The sequence below is a fragment of the Acipenser ruthenus genome, chromosome 7 (genome assembly GCF_902713425.1).
Source record: "Acipenser ruthenus chromosome 7, fAciRut3.2 maternal haplotype, whole genome shotgun sequence".
NCBI lineage: Eukaryota > Metazoa > Chordata > Actinopteri > Acipenseriformes > Acipenseridae > Acipenser > Acipenser ruthenus.
Window position 1 is genome coordinate 56,747,611 of NC_081195.1, and position 23,821 is coordinate 56,771,431.

Sequence of the window (23,821 nt, forward strand, 5' to 3'; positions counted from 1 at the left end):
TGACGTTGGCCGCAACCAAAACAGCAGAGGCAATTCCTCTTTACAGCGAGAGCGAAGCAGAAGAACCTGTGTCCAAAACTAGAAGTAGGAGTACAGGAGTTAAGAAAAAAACAATTTTAAAAAAACATACAAAAATATAAGGCAGAGTGTAAAAGGGAATGCAGCTTCATTCAATGGAACACTACAAAAAAGAAGACTGTCTAACAGTCCTGCAAGCAGGTAATTTATGCAGTGGTAGCTTTTGTTTATTCCATCTAGAAAAAATATAGCCTATATATAGTTAGGCTGCCAACTATTTGCTATGAGTGTATGCTCTGTTTGAAATGAAGAATGTTATTGAAACACTTAAGTGCTGCAATAAAATAGGTTCTGTGTGATTCTTGCACATATGATGCCTTTTGATTATGTCTGATACGGGAGAGTAAATCATTGTAATAACCTGGCTCTTGAAATCATAATTTGGCTGATACTTTTAGAATTTGTCAATTTGTAAGTGGAAGGGGAAAAAAAAAAAAAAAAGCTATGTGGAGGCTAACATGAGCCCGAGATCGGTACCTTGAAGTACAGTTCTGCATAATAGTTAAACAAAAAGGCAAAACTTGCATTCAAATTAGAACACTTCCGATAATATAAAAAATAGAAATACAAAAGGATTTCAGTTTAACAGCTGAAAAGAATATGCGTGCGTCCACATCAGATGTCCCTTTAATAACACTAATAAAAAATACTATATTTTAACAGAAGTCATTTCTATCTGAACTACGGTTGTTCATTACTGTTAACATGTTATGTCCAAAAGCATTTGAATTAATCTCAAATTATGACTAATTTAACCTTCTTATTCAGCTTCTGTTTATAGAATATTGCCATATAATCCAAACACAACATGCTTTGAAACAAAGGTAAAAAGAAAAAAAAAAAAAAAAAAAAGTATAAAAGATTTATTAAAAAAAAAAAAAAAAAAAACACAACCAACACCACCACACACAACACATGTTGCCTTACATTTTTAAATAGGCCTACTTCTGATTTGGCTTGTCCAACGCGAATGTAGGAGGTCTAAAGTGTGTATCCTAGCAATGAGCTAAATTTACCGTACTAGCACTAAAAGAAGTGCACCCACACACCAAAGGTTTTAATGCAAACCGACAACAGAAGACTTCAAACTGGGTTGTAATTTGATGCATCTATTCACAAACATGTAAATTGAGACTCAGGAAATTTAAGGGCAGATGATCAGTAAAAATTGATGCATCGATTAATTGTTGCACCCCTACCCAACTTCCAACTTCAACTTCCAGTCAAATCACAAGTCGGTTTTGTTTTGTATGTCTTGGACTGTAACATCAATTCAAAAGATTAAGCTTTTTAATCATTACAGGATTAAAAAGCTACAAAATAAATAAATAAAAAAATCACAAAATACTGCAATATGAGTCACTCCATAAATCACCCACATATTGACAGACTTTCTCTTCCATCTACTGTACTGCTGAACGGTCCCACTATCAGGAATACACATAAATCTCAATATTTCTATAAAAAAAGTAGGAAAAACAAAGTCAGAACTTCAAACAACTCATTTCAATTCCAACTACAAATTTTCAAAGACTTTTCAGATGTGATCTGCACGACTACCAAAAAAGTATAATCTTTCTACTGCCTCCAAGCAGAAGATTCACCCCATGAACAGGCTTGTGAAAGGGATATATTGTACATTGCCTTTTTATTCTTTAAAAAACAAAATGTACTGCAAAAAAATTAACAGTACCACTATAAACCAACTCCAATAATTTAATAACTGCAGATACTGAATATAAAAACACTGCTCTTCTGGTCAGCTATTCGTGAGAAATGCAGTGCATTAGGTAGCGGTTGGCCAATGACCGTATGCAGCAATTTCCAAATCTAGGCAATTTGTTCAATGCAGTCAAGAGAAATTTTCTTGAATTTTACAAATAACTAAATAATAATAATAAAAAATGACACGTACAGTAGCATGAATCAATGCTACCAATCAGAAAATAATTAGCAAGTAGTAATCTTCAGGGATCCTAGGAATCTGTTTGCTGTGGAACATGGAAAAATGTGGATTTTCTATGACCACACGGAAAAACACGGATTTTGTATGTTTCTGGAGATTTTTTTTTTGTTTTACACTTGAATTTGTTTGATAATAACCGAATCAATACACTTTTAATATAAACCTTAACACAGGCAAATTTACTTTAAAATTTATGTAAATATACCTGTCTAATAAAACTGCTTCCGGTATTCAAGTTCAGTTTACTTCAGTATTTCAGAGCTGTTCAAATATGTCAAACAATAAAAATCAATAAAAAGCAAGGCTGTATATTACACTCGCAGGCAGACCATTGTAGAATGGGAAGCGCTAAACATACATTGAATGAAAGGAAACGTAAACAAGACTAGGCCGAAACAGCAGTTGAACTAACGTGAAATTATATACAATTTATTTATTTATTTTTTATTTTACACAACACAGGGAACTTTATAATATTTGAAGTAAAAAAATAAATATGTTTGTTTTATTGATTAATGGCGCTGGTAAGCTTGTAACCTGCTTAGAATTTGAAAGTGTAGCCATTTTTATTTTAATTTAGCAGTCGCATTTATCCAAAGCGACTTACACTGCAATACATGGCTACAGTTAAAGAATAATTAAAGTTACAAACTAAAATACAACAGAGAGACACAAGTATAACAAGAACAATAAATATTTCAGGTGTTAATTGTTACCCAACAGTACTGTTTGTGTGTCTTATAATGGGGCAGGGAAAACTCATTTTAGCCCTTTTATTTTACTCACAGAATAAAGTGGATTTTTCTATATCTGAGAATTTCATTTTTTTTATTGCAGAAAACTAGGATCCCTGGCAATCATTTAAAGCCTGTACAACTAAGCACAAGTTTGCAAACAGTGCCTTAAGTCATTTTTTTCCCCCAAAAGTAAGACTTCTCTTAAATGAAGAGAAGTTTGAGATCATAGCTTGGCCCCTGCTTCTTCAGCTACTGCAGAAAGGTCTCTCGTTAACTAGGCGATTAATAGCATAAGGCTGAATGCGACATTGAGAGACAGGTGGGGAACCCTTTCTTCCAAAAAACAAACTGCAATCAAAACCAGCAAATGGAATCTAGCAGCTATAGCTGGTGTTGCCATTCCATTCTAGGTTTAATTAAAATATCTATTACTGTAGGAACTGTTCAGGGGTTTAATTTAATAATTAAGGACAAAGGTTGAACAGAGATGGGGCATGCCATTTTGGAGCTACAGAACAAGAAACAAAATGACAAATACTGGAGATGCTATATATATATATATATATATATATATATATATATATAAAATTCAGGATTACTACAGCAACACTTCAAAATGTCCATTACAAGCACAAATTAAAAAAATATGACTTAAGAGCTATTCACACTGTAGCGTTTATTCGCTGCATCTTCTATGGTAAAAAAAAAAAAAAACTGAACATATGGAATTGAACACTACCTTTCACACTTGAGCATAAAATCACTGCGAAAAATGCAAAATTCGCTGCAGAAAAAAAAATAATAAATCAACAGGTTCAACCTTTGGACAAAAAACGCCACAAATCACCACCCTGTCCTGCTAAATTTGGATATAAGCTGCTGCATGGTTATTGCGCTGAAGAAGAGAAAGAAAGAAGAATGTGGATTGATTCACCCTATAAAACGAGCATCAGGAAACCCTAGGGGAGTACAAGCGTTTTGTGCAAGATCTGAAATATACTGTGTATACTCTCAAATTGTGTTATTGGTAACAAATAATCTCAACAATGTTTGTTTAAATTAAATTAGAAGTACAAAAAAACCCAGTGAATAAAATGCTATAATGTGAATAGCCCTTTACTGTATGACACTGGTGCACTTCATACTGCAATTAGGAAAAAATTAAATATGGCACACTCAAATTGTAATATTAAACCCAGCTGAAAATAAGAGATTTAGGAATGGTTTGTTCTAAATGCAGAGCAATGGTCAGTAATCCAATTGTCTACCCTTAAGACTACGTCAGTAATGAGCTAGGAACATTACGCCAACATTTAAAGCAATCATGAGTAAGTCTAGGAAGCCTGACAGAAACACAGTTGCATAGTTACTGATATTTTAATGGTTATTTGAAGCATTTTCAAATCTGTGACTCATAATCCAAAGGCTTACACACAGTGGTGGGGCAGAGACTACTTACAGCCATTCATTTTGGTTAGTAATGCCAGAGGCTTAATTCAAGTAACTAAAATGACACAAGGACTGGCTTGGAATTAGAAACCCATTAAAATACTGTAGCATGCAGTAGATTATTATTTTCTTCACATTCTTTCCACTATTTCAGAGAAAATCTTTGAAACGGACTAACCATGTAGCTACGGAATGTTCAAAGTGTGTAGGCGACAACATGTATGACGACATTTGTTGTCCACCTTTAGTCTGCATTAATTACGGTACATTTAACCTATATGACCTGTATGGAAGGAAATAGGCTATATGTGAGATGCACCTATTCAATGATGCTGTCCTTACAAGGGTAACCTGAAATTCTCCTGTCCGGACACTGCACTCTGATTGGCTACCATATTATTGTTAATAAAACAATGAATAATCCTCTCCCTACACAGAAACCCTAACCTTAAAAAGGTCAGTATCCTACACATCTAAAGTAGTTCATGTTTGGCAGTGAATAAGCGTTTGTTACTTTTATATAAAAAAATAAATAAATAAATAAATAAATAAAAAGTGACCGGAGGTGCTGACTTCCTCAGTTGTCCTGATAGGAACATTTCATGGTACCTTTGTAAGCACTGCTTCAGTGCCATAGGTTGCAAATCCATCACCAATCTTGCTAGCATTTCCTGCTTGATTCTTGGTCATAAAAAGACCAATAGCTTCCAGTTTTCTGTACACAAACCTAAATCACAACCATTTGATTTGTTAAGCATAACATAAGGAGGACAAAACCACTACTTGAATTAAACAATCATGAATGTGACATTTCTGAATACAAATTTAGATTATTCATGCTGAACCAAAGCAAATGTCTGTAGTTTTAATTAGCGATAAAGTTGTAATTGAGTCATGTAGTCTCACGTTCCAGTGGGAGTGCTTGTGGTGCTTTTAGTTCAGCAAGAAGCCACCATGAAGTTAATCAGCACGGGGAAAAAAAAACACACCCAAAACAAACAAAAAAAAATCCACTTCCCACAAAAAGAACGAGAATAAGAAGTTTCAATAATTTGTTTAAAAATAAATTGCTGTATTTGCATTACAAACTTGTCTCCATTCCTGCAAGTCATGACTCATAAAACAATGATGAGCCTGTGACAGTGGCGGCGTTTATCCAACGGTGGTCCCATGGACCCACACAAAGCTGCATTCCAGGGCCCTTATTCTTACCAGTAATACTACGCTATGATACCGTGACTTTCAAACAGGGCAACAATGACATTAAAATGTATTGCATTTTACAACAGCAAATCGCATAACACACACATCACTCAGACTGTTAGAAATTAACCTTTCGTGCTTTTGCAGCGACAAAGTCTGCAATTATAGCTGAATAATCCTGTTTTCGTCAAATCTGGTGCACGGTCAGTATCTGCCCTAATCCAGTCAAATGTTCCTCAGACATTATGAAATTAATAAACAATTTACTTTCTACATTCAGGCAATTTCATATTCAGGCTTCTCTCCCCTGACAAACACAGTCAAAAGCAGATGCAGTTCCAGCAAATTTCCCTTGCAGATATAGTCGCGCACGCAAGAGGTGAGGACGATATATTGGCTGGAAAGGCATTTGAATTTGTTTCCAGGTTCATTCAAAACACATAGACCTATATATGTATTCAAGTTTACAGCACTGACAGCATACATTGTAGTGTGTCAATTCATTTTTAAAATGTCCATGTTTTTTGCTTAAATCGTGGGTTCTGTGATTATGCGGCACATACTGACAAACTTGCACATGGCTTTAAATCACAACACATTGTGTTTTTTTCTGTTTATGGTGCACAGATAAAAAGAATGGTAAAATGGCTAATAAGGCATTCATTCTGGTGCAGACTTGGAGGTCAATATGAGTTACAATATAGTAACCGAGTCACCACAACAGGGGCCTCCTTGTTGCCGGTGCCCCATGCAATTGCATGGGCTGTGTGTGCCTAAAATTGCTGCTGTCCTGTGACTGGGTTTGGTACACAGAGGCAGGGTTACACTTGAATCATACGCCAGAAGGGGAAGAAATGAATCTTAAGAAAGTGATACAGTTTAACAAGAGCCAAGTAAAATCACGGATTATATAACCCAGGATTCAAATTTATCCCTTACACATGTGTGTTAAACTTTCCAATGTATTTATTTTTTATTTATTTTTTTGAAATACAAAAAGGGAAGTTATGATTCATGAACGCAGTAATAAAATCGGATTCCTGAAGGTAATGAAAACAGGTCAGGTAGGAAAACATTTTGAGAAACCACTTTTCAAAACAGAAGAAATCAAACCTCTGAAACAGTGTCATTTGAAGAAAATGTTTTAAATAAAACAGCTCAGACACAAAATCACCCAAGTGTGCTTTGCCCATTAAAAAAAAGTAACTTAGAAAACCTGAAATATATTTATTTATGATGTCACATTCTGCAGCAACTACACACACACAGAATTGTATCTAAAGAAATTAATTGTAAACATGAGGAAGCAACGGAGGATGTGTGCCTAACCCAGAACAAAACTCGAACTACTGTAGATCAATGCATTGCTGGCAGTAAAACTTTATATCACATAAAAAGAAAATTGGTCAATCTTTGCACCATGTAGCTGCTCAAAAAGGCAATTTAGACTACAGTAGGTAGTCCGGTAGGGTTAAGATGCTCAGAGAAGCTGAGACTTCACTCTTGCCATTTAATCTGTGGTTCACGTCACATTCAAATTAAAAATATATGAAGATTCAGCATCAAACATTGTCTTTATGAACTATTTATTGAATATACATGTACATGCAAGTATCATCAATGTACCCATAAATACATCTTACCATTATGAATACAAAAGTAACTCATACCAAAACTTAGTTTAATTGTGTGTGTAATTGTGACAGAAATACAATGATTCTTGGTAGTAAATCTCCCTCCTGACCTGTGAGGGCGCTAAGCAGCGAGAACAGAGTTCCCTGGACGGGCTGACCTGACAGTTCTTTCCCAGGGTTCAAGGGAAGTCGGACAGCTAGAAAGGGGGCAGCCTGTGATTGGTTAAAACCTCATCGGAGCAAATAGATTGACATCTTTAGACCACCGGGCTAGTGTCTCGGTCTCATGTGATTGGTTCACATCACTGTCAGTCCCACCACTTTTCAAAGGAATACCCTTCTACCCTGCAGCACTCGCAACAAGAGAAAATGTCTGAACATCGATTCTGTGGTTTAACAGAAAATGAATTACAAAAAACATCTAAAAAAGATGCTCCAAATCACTAGAATTGTGATTAAAACATCACTGGTTTTCTGAAATTCAACTCGATGAAAACAAATGACAGGTGGGATATAAACTGGATTATGCAGCAGTCAGCAAACCAGATGGAGAAAATCTTTGATAACTATCTGGTATGAACTTCAAAAACATTCTGTTATTCATTTACTTATGCTTAGGGCTTCTGTTTTTGGGGTTTTATTAATTGCATTTTGCGGTGCTTATTTTGAGCTATTTTTTAGTTTTATGTAAATCGTTCTTTTTTTCGGGGCTTTTTTTTGTTTTGTTTTTGTTCTGTCAAAACATGTATAGTAACTCGACAGTACATGCACACTTAAGTTGTACCTTCTTTCCATTGCTGTCTTCCACAACGAATGGTCACGGGCACATTCTTCTGGGGTTTTTGTGTGTAGGCATTTTTGTACATTTCGCCACAATTCTGTTTTAAATCCTCCATATCTTAACTGTTATACAGCTTGAAATCCCGCTAACAAGCCTCCATCCTGATTGTAATCTCTTTAAATCTTGCAAGCGGAGTTGCCAATAGAAACGTAGGAATGAGGGGCTGGACGTCGCGAGTTCGAGTCCAGGATATTCCACAGCCGACCGTGGACGGGAGCTCCCAGGGCGCGGCGCACAATTGACCAAGTGCCGCCCAGGGGGAGGGAGGGCTAGGTCGGCCAGGGTGTCCTCGGCTCACCGCGACCCCTGTAGTCTGGCCGGGCGCCTGCAGGTTTGCCTGTAAGCTGCGTTGTCCTCCGACGCTGTAGCTCTTGGGTGGCTGCATGGCAAGTCTGCAGTGTGAAAAAAAGCAGTTGGCTGACAGCACACGCTCGGAGGTGTGTTTGTCTTCGCCCTCCCGAGTCAGCGCAGGTAGCGGTGAGCTGAGCTTAAAAAAAATAAATTGGCCATTCTAAATTGGGAGAAAATAATAAAAATAATTGGCAAACGAAAAAAAAAAAAAAGAAATGTAGGAATGTGTTGTCCTTCAGTAGTTGGGGCGGGTTTAAAGTATTGAGAACGAATCAATGATAGATGCAAGTCAGGAAGGCGGGACATTGCCCAGGAGCACTGGGAAATGTATTTATTATTATTTTTGTAGTAGGTTTTATTTAAGGGGAATAGGGTAAAGTCAACGTGAATTGATTAACCATTTCCACAGTTTTTCGGTGCTTTCCGGTGTTTATTGGCTATCCACCGATTTCATTTTTTTTTTGTATGAGGGATGTTTTATCGGGTTTTATTGGTTTAAACCGAAAATCAGAAGCCCTACTTATGCTGTATGAGCTATATTTAAACAAAATATGTTGTATTATCATCAGTCAGAGAATAAGATGAGATTTCAACACATAAGCTTGTTCTAAAGCCATTGTAGCAAATTACTCAAATCCTCAGGATTTATTTAAGGCACTAAACAATCCTTATTAAAAACATAAGGGAGAAATAGCTTTAGGACATACTGTAATAAGTTAAAATCATAACCATCCAATGATCAATGTGGTATGGAAAATGGATACCCACTTCCAGCACACTTCTCTCCATCATGGGTCTTAAAGTAGATCAATTAGCTTCAAGAAATTTCAAGGGTGTTTTATTGAATATTGTATTGCAAAACTAAAACAGGGTTTCCTGTGTACTGACAAATTGGGTAAGACGAAGGTTTCTTCAGTTATGATGTTATCCCAATTGTGCTGGATCATGTTGTGTGTTTTCACAATTTACTGCAAATGTTTGTCTTTACATTAAAATGTCAACTCAGGGACATGTCTAATTACAATGAAATAGAACAAGTGAATGACACAGCCAAAAGGGAAGAAATGTACAACTAGCATACTAATGAGCCTCTTAGATGGCAAGGCTTCCTGAACTGGTTACATAACCACTTATGTACACACACTGATTCACCTCGCTGCCTTTTTTTTTCAGCTCCTGCTGAATAAGAGACAAAGCTTAGCTTGAACAGCAAAATACATCATATTCTACTGGCAGCAGCAAGGTTCCCGCTGGGCAAAGAAACACTGATTAATTTGTTGGGGACTGGGATGTGGGGACAGTTGGATGAAATAGATACGTAGAAGTAGTAGGTAAAAACAGGTTTACGTCAACTTTCAAGAACAAGGTCAACTGCTAATTAAGCGTTAAACTGTGTAATCTTTGCACCTGTCTTGATCCACCATCAGGCTAGCAATAGAAAATGTATAGTTACTGCACAAAGAAATGCAGAACAAATTCAGCTCTGGACAGTCAGCATCAGCCGATGTGGAAAGGAGAATATAATGTTCTAACCCACTACTGGATGAATTAACAGATTTCGTATCTCTGTGGCTCCAGACCAAAGAATAACAGATTATACTTTATCGGTTTCTTTTTAATGGGTGACTAACAAGAGAACTATAGTACATGGAAGTTGTGTTTAAAAATAAAGCTGCCCTCCCCTCTCTCCTCCCCTTTCTTCTCTCTACTTGCATGTGAGCTGAATTGACAAGCCTCATTTTATTCAGTCCAAACACCCTGGGAACAAACCACCAAGGTCTGCAAAGACAGTGCTTTTATGCAGTTAAACTGACTTCCGTCACTTGCTTCTGTAGGGTTTTAAATGGATCTCAAGCCTGTATTTTCAGATAATACAAAAATATTAACTATTTATCGAAAGCCCAACTGAAATATTGTCAAGAACTATTTTGGGTTTGGCTTTTAATGGAGGAATTTGGAACACACACATACTACAAATTCAATTGGTAGTCTAATGCAAGTAAAAAAAATCTTGTGGGTTAGTGATTTTCTATCATGCTGGCATGAACACTGCATAAAACTAAATCAAAATATGTACCAAAAGGTATGCAATAAAACAAAGCAAATGGAATACTGATTGACATTCTAAACACTTTTTTCATGATTTCTGCCTCTTCCTTTGGTAGTGTACAAGACCCTTTGAGGACAGTGCTGCTTACCCATGGTATGAATGCACATTTAAAATTCCTTTGGGGGGGTGGGGGTTGCGGTAGCTATTTGGGGGGGTGGGGGTTGCGGTAGCTATTTGGGGGGGTGGGGGTTGCGGTAGCTATTTGTAACTAAAACCAACATGCAACTAGGAGATGCAAATTTTATATAATGTGAAACACAATTATCAAATTACCTGTTAAAAGGGTCTGCAAAGAATCATTTCTGGTTTACACTGGCTGGCAAGAGCAGGGGACTGTTTAGTTCAGGTGACCGTGAAGACAGTTACACAATACATGTCAGGGAGGCCATTTGCATTAATCAGTCATGCGAAGGAAAGCAGCCACAAGAAGAAACCTGTGCCGCATCTATAACATAAGACAGTTTCATCTTGAATCACAAGTGTTCCTCTTGACTAGTCGACCAAAAGCCACAAGTCAGACCAACTTAGTTTTACATCCAACACTGTTCTTTGAATGCCTCAAATACAGCTTTCTCATAATACAATCTTCAGCTAGAGGAGATTTAAAGAAATACAATGGAAATCAAGCAAGGAACATACGTCTACAGCATAGGCGCCGACTACAGGGGTGGGGGGAGGGGTCCCCAGCCCCCGCCGGAATTTTAAAAAGAGGGCTCGTCCCCCCCTCCCCGGGATTTTGATGGGATGTTTATGAACTTGTAGAATGTGGGACACTATGACCACGCAGAATGCAGGTTGTAGCTCCCTTTTTGCAATCACTGATTAAGAAGCTATACAAATGGAAATGCTACCCCTTTCATATGAACAGCTGGGGAACATAGCAATGGTTTCTATGAATTAGCGTTCAGATGTTTACAAAAACAGCAATACATGTACATGCACTGGACTCTAAAGGTTTTTTAAAATAATTGTATTATTTTTTTTTTTGATAGCCCCTATAACGTCACTCTTCAAAGCACATATGACAGCGGTACTGAAGCGTTATTTACAAGTATAATAAATGTAAAACTGAGTCAAACAAGTGAAGCAGTCCTGTTTTATTTGTATGCACATGCATATCAATTCATTGCTTTCACTTTTTTTTTTTTTTTTAAACGTTAAAAAAAGGAAAAACTATAAACTGAATTCAGTACTGAAAACACATTTCAATACAATTCTCAAAACAGCAGGCTGTATTCCAGAGTGCTGTTGGTCCTAGTTTTGCGCTTACATTTATGTGGATATTTCCCCCAAAACAACAACGAAGATTGACAGCTTATGACGTTCAAAATTAAAATCAGCGATAAAACAGCATCACGTCTTTCTGAAAAGCTTCTGTACAAGTTTAAATTCCAAATGAAGTTAACTCAGGTTCCACCTGTAATTTGTAACTTTCTTGTCAATAAATTAATTTACTATTTTAACTGTCTTATCTCTTCATACAACATAAAACGTTTTTAGTGAATTAAAAAAATAAATAAATAAATAAATAAACACTGGTATTGTTCAAAACTGAAGATGATATAACATGCCTAGGCAAAGATCTGCATGCAGCTTCCAACAATTAGACACAAAACCCCGGACCAGACACATGCAGATAAGAACTTGAAGCATATGTGGAAGCAACCAAGTGTGGAAGCGACTTCCTTCTCTCTAATTCTAACTTTCTTCTGATACATTAGGGTCCTGTGGTGCTCTTTTTATACTTTATCATTTAATAAAACTGCTTTGAAATGCAATTTTAAACTGCACTTGTGCACTTGGGGTGTATTTGACTATATTTGAAAGGGTATTCAACTTTAAATTTCCCCTGCCCTAACCAGGGCAGACGCTACAAATTAAGTTTTATTGGAGGGAAACTGTGCTGCAGTAATTGAAATACTGGCTTAGTTGTAAAATGGAAAAAAAAAAATAGTTGGACAAAAAAAAAAAACTAAAATTTGCCATATTGGTGTTTTAAGTGCTTATTTCAACTGACATCGATTGCTAGTCTAAAAGGAAACTACTAGTGCCCAGTATTTTTGCTGTCTGTACTGAAGTAGTTTCAGTGTGTTCATAGCTATTTATTTATTATCAATGTAGAGTTCAAGTTGTAAATCCGCTGCATTAGACATGTCTGATTTATTTTTACTTGTTAGTAGATAAATCAATTGCAGAATTAAAAAAAAAAGTAAAACAGCAACACCATTTTAGTATTTTAAACATTTTGTACACTTTTTTTTTTTTTTAATAAGTATATAATAATAAATTAGCAGCATGGCGAGGGGGGATGGGGGAGGAGACAACTAACTTGCCGCCACCCCCCCGGGAATTTAAAAACTCTGCGCCTATGGTCTACAGTAAATATGTAGTTTTCAATTATGCCATTATGTATTATAAATGTTGCTTAAAATGTGCTAGAAAAGCCAGATTACTGTTCTTGAATCCATGCTATGCTAATTGCGATATGAACTGCAGGCAAATTGCCTAACTGCAGGGCTCTAGGTTTGTAGAGGATACAATCAAATAAACCTGTCTTAAATGCAGGGTTAGAAACTCACGCTTGCCTGCAGCGAATTAATATAATGAGGACTAGTTGATGTCTGTGCGAGTCCTCTGTGCAAGTACTTAAAACAAATTTTAGTCTTTCATTAAAATACAGGGAAGTCAATTTTCTAACAGGGTGTAGCAGTGGTGAATAAGCATTCACAAAATGCTTAGAAAAAAGTCACTCAGAACTGAAACCTCCCTTCACCTCCCCTGCAATCCCAACCCCACTTAATGACGTTTTACGTTTGTGTTCTCCCGCTGTGCGGGATGCAAAGTTTATCGTTTGAATATACTGAAATGCGTTGCATCTTTTGAAGGAAGTGTAAAGTCATTTTACAAAAATGGATGGGTTACGACCCTGACTGAAGATGTCATTAGCAAAGGGGGCCGGTTGTACTAACGAGGTCAAACAATAGGTCACATTTTACTAAACATTTTAAGACTAATAAACAAACAATTACCATAATGAACATTATTGCAGTATGTTGCTTAAAAACATAACACAATATTCATAATAAAGTTGAGTTCTTCTCTAAACAGTATTGGTGTTGTTTATATTGTCTTCGGCATATTTTAAGTGATTGGAAGCTGAAATTGCTTTTAAAACACACTTTTCTTACACCAATACAGTATTGGTGAGCAATAATTAGTTTGTTTGAAAACCAGGCTTTAAATCACTGATAACAGGTGCACAGGCGGTGATTCTGCGAGTGCTCCAGGGCTCAAGCACCAATGAGGGACAATAAGGTCCCGCACAATGCAAATAAATCACCTGTTTTGTCAAATTATAGTCTGGATGCTTCACAAGCAGAACTGTTATTGCAGTTTTATATTTAAACATATAAAATCCATTTATACAAAGACTCCCACCTTTCTTGAAAAGATCTGCGTTTCCCTCGATTTTCTTTTGTATTTGTTATGCTCTCATTACTATACTTGCTGAAGCGGTTCTCTCCCACTGCTAATTAAAAAAAGTATAAAAAAAAAAAAAAAAAAAAAAAAAAAAGCCACCTAGCTAAGAATTTCATCCCAAGGGCTACAGTGAAAAGTACCATCTTTAAATGGGGACTTTAGTGAAGACTGCATGTGTACGCGAGTACATTAATTATTGTAGATAGTAATTCATAGCCAACCAGCATTTTTGTAAACAGCAACACATGTAACGTTCAATAAAATAAACATTTTTTGTGTCATCAGTGTCAGTTTCAGGCAGTGCTTCATGGTCAGCAAGGTAAGCAGAGATATTTTTTTCCTCTGTCATCCCATCTGGTGCGGTCAGTCAGTACGTTTACGTGACAAAACGTTTTAACATTAGTTTTCAGAAAACTGAAATCAGAAAACTGATTCTTAAAAACGTCACTTCTGTGTTTACATGATTAACGTTTGAAAATCTAATTAGAATTAAACTGTATACATGGATTGAAGTTTTCGGAAAACACAGGATATTTTCGCATGCAAAAGTACTGTAGTAGCTTAAGTACGATTTGAACAGACCGGACATTTCTGCAATAGAACAGAGACCAATCCAATAACTCAAGTGCTTTATCAAAGTGTCAGGTCTTAAATTCAAAGATTACTATCCTATACCTCTATTCAGATTCCCAAAAATGTGCAATCAGCCTTTCCAACAGCTCATCCTGTTCTATATTACCAGTTTCTTTTACAGACATTATTTTAATTTCTCACGTAATTTTAAAGCTGGAAAACATTTGCTGCTTCAGTAATGACGATTAACAAATACATACGGACTTTAACAAATGTATTACTTTATCCCTAACTAGACAAAATGGATGCATGCAGACTGTCTACAGATTATTATTATTTTCTCTGTTTTCTAAAACCACATGCAGGAATGAAGGTCAAAGTTTGTACATGTGCAGTACGCTATCGGAATAGATTTTGAGAAAAGTGTGTTTACATGATACATTGTTAGTTTTTGGAATTTAATAGGAAATATCTAGGTGCTGTTTTCCGAAAACTGACTTTCGGAATATTCCAATACATTTTCCAAAAACTGTTTTCCGAAAAATATCGGAATTCTTACGCTCATGTAAACGCACTGAGGTGTCAGTTTCTCAGCACGCAGTACAGTTAGTTGCTCAGTAACGAGGTGCAAACAGATGATTGATTGGTCGATCTGTATGAGCGTTTACGAAGACTCTGTTTAAAAATAAATAAATAACTGTTTTTTTTAGCAAATTAAAATCGAAGCCTATTTTTAGGGACCAACTGTTGTTGTTGATCCCAACTTAGGCACTTCACATCATAGCAAGTTTCAAAAGGTACCAGTCCTTTGGACTAGTAGCACAATATTGTTAGTTTCTAACCCTGTGAATGTAACACCCTAGGGAAATTAAGAAACAGATGAGTAATAATTGCTTGCAAACAAACAAACAAAGTCTCAAATTCTTAATAAAAAAGGATGATATTGTAGTAAATAACCTAGAAATGAATAGTGGCAACCTAGTACATCCCAAACAAATGCTACTTAAAATAGGTTCTAAAAAGCCAAACACACATGTGTTGTGCACATGGTCATTTTTCTTTATAAAAAGCATGAAAATTAAGTCAATCACAGCCAAGCTTTTTCCTTGCCGATATATTAAAAGAATAAATTATCAAGATCACAAGACTGATCGCTCTGGTGACAATTATTGCAAAATCAATCGAAGTCCTGCAGAAACTGAAGCTCTGAAATTCTGCATTACGACACAGTCAACCTCAGTGACTTAATGCACTTGGATACAAGAACACGGTTACATGTAGGTTACGGGCCAAAGATGTCATATGCGGAATGTTGCTCATATTAGGATTCAAAACTATATAAAAATTGCATGAAATTAACAATTGGATGAGTTCCATGCAAAGCAAAATCTACTGCACATAAGAGAAACTGCAATGCAGAACTGAATTTTTATTTTAAATCTGGGTTTGAAATTGCAACAGCTTGGTCATTAGTTTTTGGACATGCTGTATATCACAGGTAACCTGCTATTACAGGTTCAATGAGGATGAAATGTTTACACGTCACACATTGATGCTTATTGATCACTGACTGACAATGACACAAGACAATCCAGTAATGTACTGTACAACCATTTAGAGCAAGTAATGCTAGGGAAACACTCAGAATTCCTGGTTGTCTTGTCAGAATATATAACTGGGGGGGGGTATAAAATAGAATGAAAAGGTTGCTCAACCTTTCATGGTTTTTCACACACTAGAACACTTTGTCCATGTGCAGTTTAATTTAACATCCCCATTGTTTAAATTAACATGGTAAATTTCACACATTAAAATTTCCAGATTTAAAAAAAAAAAAAACAAAAAAAAAAAACACCCCACACACCCTATCCCATCTTCTAGACTGCAGATTTAATTGTCATTTAATTCTGTCCTCCTAGTGGCCCTTTGAATACAACCGTTCCTTTTTATTATTATTATTTTGGAATACCTAACAAGTTTTATATAAATCTAAGCAAGTTAGTTAATTTCAGAACCCTAGTTATTAATCTTATTAGCAAAGTCCATTACAAAAGTCAATTACAAAACATGAAAATCAAGCCGCTCTAACCCAGCACTCTTCATACAAAAACCCTTCTTAATCACTTTCATTATCAAATCTGATTCCTTGTTGAAACCACATAATTGGAAGTCTACCATTTTAGAAGGATTTGCATTTCATCAGTTGGTATTGGCAAGAAAATCTGTTTTGCTCTCTCTGGGCTTCCCTGCTTCATGAAAGCAAACTACCCTTCTAATGCATTTGAAAAACAAAAAGCAAGCAAGACAATGCATGAAGTCTTCTTTTAATTAAATGGTGGACAAGGCTCAGCTTTATAGCAACCGTTTCATCTGACAAGACAGTTTAACAAGCAGAACATAACCTACAGTAAAGCCTTTCCAAAGTATACAAATGGACCAGAGGGACATATCAGAATCAAATACAGCTTAACTGTGCAGACAATACCTACACAGTGCTCGAGTCCCTGTCCCCACCACCCCAAAAAAAAAAAAAAAAAAAAAAAAAAGAAGTACCGGAACACATTATATCATGAACAGTTAAACATGAAATAAAGCCTGTGTCACATAGGACTAAAAATTATCACAAACTGGTGGTTTCGGAATTCTTGCCAACATCTGTGAAATTTAGTCCCATGCGAACTTATCCATTTCTTCTTATCCCAGATAATTCCCAGAGGTGCTCCGACTTTTTACAGGACACCGCGAGCTTCTGTAAAATTTCAAAAACTCAAACTTCCTGTGTCTTTACTCCTGTGCAAATCGACCATGTCCGTGTTATGTTAGAATTGATACAGCATTCCCAGGGAATTTGCCTCAAAGCAACACCAGACTTTACAAATATTAAAATTGATACAATCTGTCCTACGGTTCACTAAACACGCAACGATTGGGTATAACCAAATTGGGGATCAGGGGGAAAATACAAAACATTACTGGCAATTATTAAATGCATGCTTTGAACTGTGCATTTGAAGATATGTACCACTGAAAGGACAAAATGGTTATTCTAGCCTTTGGAAAAGATGGTACAATGAAAATTAGTTATTTCCACCCGGTTCACAGTTTACAAATCATGCACAAAAGCTCCTTCCCTGGGCACAACATCGCCCAGAGAAGGATTTTATTTTTAATTTGCCGACTTTTCTTAAAGTCTGTGAGTTTGCTGTCGCAACATCAGGAACGTAGTGACGACGATATTCATTGATACATACACGTGTAGTCAAATTCGAACAGTTTGCAGGAAAAGATGTTTATATTGTCAAAAAGGTTCCAAATAGCACCAAAACCCACTGTTACAAAATGCCAATTTGAGAGGACATTTGCCATGAAGGGAGAAAAAATGCACAGGGTTGGTGCACCACCACCTAGGGAGGGAGAAAGGAAATGTACTAGATGTCACAAAACTGTTGAGCACCTGTGCTATTTTATCATGCTGTACTTGGAGTAATGGAAAAGTAGGGAGCAGTTTATTGCTTTTTAGCTTGGGGAAGACAGGAGTCTACAGTTATGCGCTTGATCTTCAGGTCAACTGCAATCCCTTCAGTAAGTATACTGACCCCTTACTGTGCACCACTGAATCTTGAAATCACTAGGCTGCAAATCACAGCCAAAATGATTTGCTGCAAAGAAATGCCAGTTCAGCTTATTCAACTGCTGGGTATAAAAAAATTAATTGTGGATCAGTCTTATTTCATAGAAACAAAGTATTTTGTGTTTTAAAAAAAAAAAAAAAAAAAATGCTGCTGAAGTGTTAGGGTTTTTCAATTGTTTCAATCCATTTTTTTCTTCTTTGAAAACACACCTTATATTGTACACTTTGTATTACATGCCTTCATCTCCTCATCCAGCCATTCTAGTTCTCCTAAAAGCCGAAATAGGAATCCATGCTTTCCATTTTAAAACAGTACGGTTTGACTTGTGCACAACTGGATAAAATACAATGATAAAGTCAAGGTTCTTGGGATAGTTTAGAATGAAGAACCATTACATAATGCAAGAGACACCTACAAGGGGCTTTAGACCTAATTTCTTGTTATGTTGGAGTGGCATATACTGTACACTTTAAAATGTATCACTAATGAGCATGAGTACATTCAGTAGTCAATGTGGCAAAAACACTCTTCCTTTTTCTTCCTCTGAAATTCTGTCAAAGTTATTTTATATAGCATGCCTAGAGTTGGTACACTTTGCTTGTCCGTGATGAATTCTGTACAAGTGAATGCCAATGGATCGTCAACACAGTCAACTACTATGCACATATCAGGTACAGGACAGCAGCCGGACAGGCTTAACATTAGCACCAAAAGCCTGGGAGAGTCCAGCTGGGGGAAAATACTGCATTAAAATCAATCAAATGTGTTCTTTAGGCATGTAAACCAACAGCATCCAAAGGCCAAGGCGGGACGACGGACAAACTTGAATTGAACAGATCACGCGGTCTTGTCATCAGGATCTAGGATGCATTTATAATATTTGGTTGACATGTGAATGTCAACACTTCAGGACACAATAAAAATTAGGCGTTTCAAAAAGCTATTTTATTCAGTTGTTGGCGACAGTATTGACAGACTAATACCACGTGAAGTGGGCAGGAGTTACAAAGAGAGCTACAGTACAAGCATCCTTTGACATTACTCAGATTCATAACACCTCTCTTATGCATTGCAGCACTTGCATTAAGAACCATGGTTTCTGTTCAGGTTACATACTAAACTCGTTTACATACATTGAAACATTGGTTTTGACAGCTATAGGATTTGTATGCGACAGTCTGCTACACTATACAACACTCACATTTCCAGAGTTTAAAAAAAAAAGCTTAAATAATCTTCAGTAACTAAGCAAATATGGTGCAAGAAAATGGAATATTGCATGGTAATCATGGGACTGCATTTTCATCTCAGTTTCAGCAGCTTACATGTTTTATGGTATAAAAAAAAAAAAAAGTTGAAATGTATATGGGACTTAAGATGTCTGTAAATACTGTTGTCCAATATATAAAGGGAAAACGTTTTTATAGTTGTGTATTTTAATCTTCATTCTCTCATCAAATTGATACAGTATTAAAGCTTCAGTTATACAGCTATGTTTTAAACAGCTGACTCTATTCTTATTTAGCCTGCAGGGTTACTATTTTGCTAAACAAGGAATTCTTAGAATCACTGCAGTAAATCCAGCATTTTTTATTTTTTTTAAATCAATGCAACAGCACTAGGGAAAGGAAACTGCACTTTTATTCATGCGCCAGACCGACAACCAATAGTGGGTTTTGTTACCACAAAATAATGTCATATTATATACATTGTGTTGGCTTTAACCCTAAAACTGTCAAATATCTTTTTCAAGATGTGGTCTGGTCACCAGCAACAGTTGCTAATAATTAGCCATTCAAAACCAAAAACTGTAGCATACGCAAACAATGATTGGCGTGTGGTTTTAGTTCTGTTGTCAACACTTCAATCCCCACTTGGCTTGTTTACAGTATAGTCGGATTTAGATTTAGTTTTTAAAACATATTTCAGGAGGTACCTTTTCAAGAAATCACTGGTACTGACTTGATTGCAACATACTGTAGGTTGGCATTGTGTTTTGAATGTTCAGTTAAATCTAGCTTTATTTAAAAAACACACACCACAATACACACATCTAAAAGTACACCATTTGAATTGACAAAATATGTATTTCACTTTTCACACTTCTGGCTTTAAATGTTATACTTTTTTGTGGGTGCAATCTTAACATTTCTCTTTAACCAGACCCTGTTCCACATACAGTAGACCAAAACAACCTGCATCTGTGCCTTAATAGAAGCCTGCCGTCTTTTCATCTGTCAACATTTTATGCATAATCACCGAATCTGGATCCCCAATTACAAAGCTCAGCAGATCTCTAATCAATTGAAATCATATTCTGTCATGTGCATCACAACACATATGGTCTAGATTGCCATAAATGACAAATCTTAGAACCCCTGGTCTTGCCATCGTCAATAAAAATAAACTCCTTGCATTGATTTATAGTGCTAATTTAGCTCCGGATCAGGAGTGGATTTACATTTTAAAATGCTATTGGTATGGTGTAATCTTATCCATAGAAATAACTGAACATCTAGCTAGCAGTAACAGGGAAAAAAACAAGACTGGAGAAAAAAATTAAATAAAACATGCAGCAGGGGAGCTATGTGGTGAATGTGCAATTATATCATTCAGTGCAACACTCCAGCTCCCCAACCAAGCTGCTTGTTACTGCAACAGCACCACTGTGTGGCAATTCACATTACTGCAGATAACAAAATTGATGGCCCAAACGCAATTTAATATCCTTCATAGTAAATACATACCAAAAAACTGTACTTACCTGGTTTGCCTCTCCCTCTATTCTGGGAGGTCTGATACTTGACAGATGGATGGTCTTGTTTTCCCCAGAATTGAGTTTCACTACAATTGCATCTGCATTCACTATCTGCATTACCTAGATCAAGAAAAAGGCCAAAAAAAAGAAAGCGATTATTTTTTGTATGAACAAAAAACCCATGAGCCAAATTGTGGAACATGGGCACGGCACGTAAAAGTATATTTCACCTTTCCAGTCAGACAACCTAATGTAACATGAGATTGAAAGGTTATAAATGGCTATTCAACTCTAATGTTACAACATTCTTTCGAAATAATTGAAATATCAACCCATGTACCGAAAATACTGAAGGGCAGTAAGAAGTTTATCCAGATAGTCATGGTAGTTACAACCAAGTTTGATTGAAATCTGTACTTGTAACCTGTTGAACCGCAAGAAAACTACAAAAACCAAAAAGGGGCCAAATTATGGCCAATTCCAACCCCATATTTGTTTGGTATATTTGTCATTTAATATTGTGCAGATTATCTAACTTTTTTTTTCTTGTACAAATACATATTTTCACATTTACTGTATATGTAGGGCTCTTTGTTTTTGGTCAGGTGATTTCCCACTTGTTTTTTCTCCCATAACTGGAATGAGACCATGATTTTTTTTAAATAAATGTGTTATAATAGTGATAAGTTTCTTTTGATGCTCGGTATATAGAAATCAGTCTTTCCTCAAATTACTTTAATGCCTACAGTACAAGAACAGTGAAGTATAGCGTAACTGAATACTGCACTGTTCTCCTATAATAGGCATTCTACAAATGTATTAATTAAAATAATCAAAGTGCTCCCATAGTTCCCATGCTTTTCTTCCACAGCAATATGCAATAACCTATTAAAAACCAGAGCAGCACATCAATAGCTGTCTTCTTTCAAGATACCAAGATGTCTTGCAGGGTATTTTAAACATCCGGTTCACACACCATATAAAAATGAACGGAGTGCACTTAAACTGCATTGTGAACAAACTAACTCAGTCCTGAAAAAAAAAAAAAAAAAAAAAACACCCTTTAGCTTTTATCCAAACAAACTGTCCCTTTGCTCGCAGATAAGTATGAACAGCAAGCACACGGATACATTGTGGTTTCAAACAAAACAAACCAGACCGAGTCCGTTTGAAACTGATCCAGTGTGAATGCAGCCTAAAACAGCCAAGTTATTGAATGCAATATACTATAGTTATATGCTGCACAAAATGACATGGACTCTGCTAGCAAGTAAATAAGTTTTAGATAACAGCCAATTAAACTTGCAACAAATAGATCCAACATACATTTTGGTGGTAATTAAAATGAACAGATGCTGGTGTGCCACACAATCTGCTACAAAACCAAAAGACGAGGAATAATTAAAATCTTTTCAGGTCAGCGATTTTAAAATCTCCAAATTTAGCCAAGAACAAGCACCTCCAAAATCGCAAAAGTATTTAGCCAAGGTGGACTTGCATTAGCTTTCAGCACACCTCCAGGGACAGCATTAGCAGTTTTACCATCCATCTATCTATGCTGACGTACTGCCTTTTGACAGCAGAAATTAAACCACGGGGGCAAAAATCCATTTCAGCTTCCAGAGTCAGGCCTCCTCTGTAAAAGCCTATCCTAGCAGGACCAGTATATTACCCTTGGTCTCTAATGAGCTTCTCTCACATTCATTAAAAACATAAAGGTTTACTCAAGCTGCAGCCAACTGTCCAACACCGTCCCCCGCTCCTCTCCTAATAATCCAGCATTAAGGAGCTTTTAAGATAAGTCAAAACTCTAATAAGGTCAGCTCAGCAATCATACCCAATCTCATTTTACATTCCACTGTATTAATAAAACAGTACCTCACAGAAAAAAATGATGCAATTAAAAATACTTTATGATCTAAATATAAACCTACTACACTACAATAAGCTACATGAATTCCAATTAAATATCAGCACTTGCTGGTCTGCATTGCTGCAGGTTAAAACAATGGTTCAGCTACAATCCAAGTTTTACAATGCACCACGATGAAGTACAGTAGTCTCCCATGTATATGAACACCTCCTAAGAGAACACTTCACCTAAGAGTACACCAGTGTGGTGAAACAGATTTCTCATTGTAGATGCTCCGCCTAAAGGAACAGGAACTTTGCTTAAAATAACAAACACACACACCCCTTTTTGGCACCGCTAGCAAGTCTTTCACAATGGATACAGTACTGTTTTATAATGTTTTCTTCTTTTCTTTTTAAAAGGCACCCTTAGATCAAGTTCTGAATGTCGTGATCCATGACAGGGCAGCAGTGTGGAGTAGTGGTTAGGGCTCTGGACTCTTGACCGGAGGGTTGTGGGTTCAATCCCTGGTGAGGGGACACTGCTGTTGTACCCTTGAGCAAGGTACTTTACCTAGATTGCTCCAGTAAAAACCCAACTGTATAAATGGGTAATTGTATGTGAAATAATGTATAATGTGATATCTTGTAACAATTGTAAGTCGCCCTGGATAAGGGCGTCTGCTAAGAAATAAATAATAATAATAATAATAATAATAATAATAATAATAATAATAATGTCATACTTCACACATTCATGTTGCCCCAAAGCCCTTTAAAAGACACCGTGTGTGAAGCCGGCATAATCATGAATTGAAAGCAGGATTTCCTGTCCGGAAGTATTATCCCCAAGTTGGACAAATCACATTCCTACAGTATTGTGATTAATAGCCTGTCAAGTCTTTCCAGATAGATACTGCAGAAAGGACATTCCAATCTGTTTTTCTTTTTAAAACTAGGGACATCATAATCTTAAAATTAAACACTTTAGACAAGAACAATTGGTCTTCATGTATTCATTTTGTAGAGACCCCACCTCCTCCCATTTTAAGAACAGAAGTCGCTGGAGGATTCAATTTTGTCTAAATTATTACATTGTTCAATGACTTCATTGAACTAATCCAGCTGCCACTTTCTCCAGCAATAATTTTATGGAAG

The 23,821-nt window shown here is 36.4% G+C and overlaps 1 protein-coding gene across 1 annotated transcript in view; it reads right to left on the reverse strand.

Moving 5' to 3' along the window:
* Positions 1-23,821, reverse strand: part of LOC117415557 (staphylococcal nuclease domain-containing protein 1) — a 186,814-nt gene that overhangs the window by 149,609 nt on the left and 13,384 nt on the right. Inside the window, exon 10 of the mRNA XM_034026068.3 lies at positions 20,819-20,932. Coding sequence (XP_033881959.1) covers positions 20,819-20,932 — 114 coding nt within the window. The remainder of the gene's footprint in view (positions 1-20,818; positions 20,933-23,821) is intronic.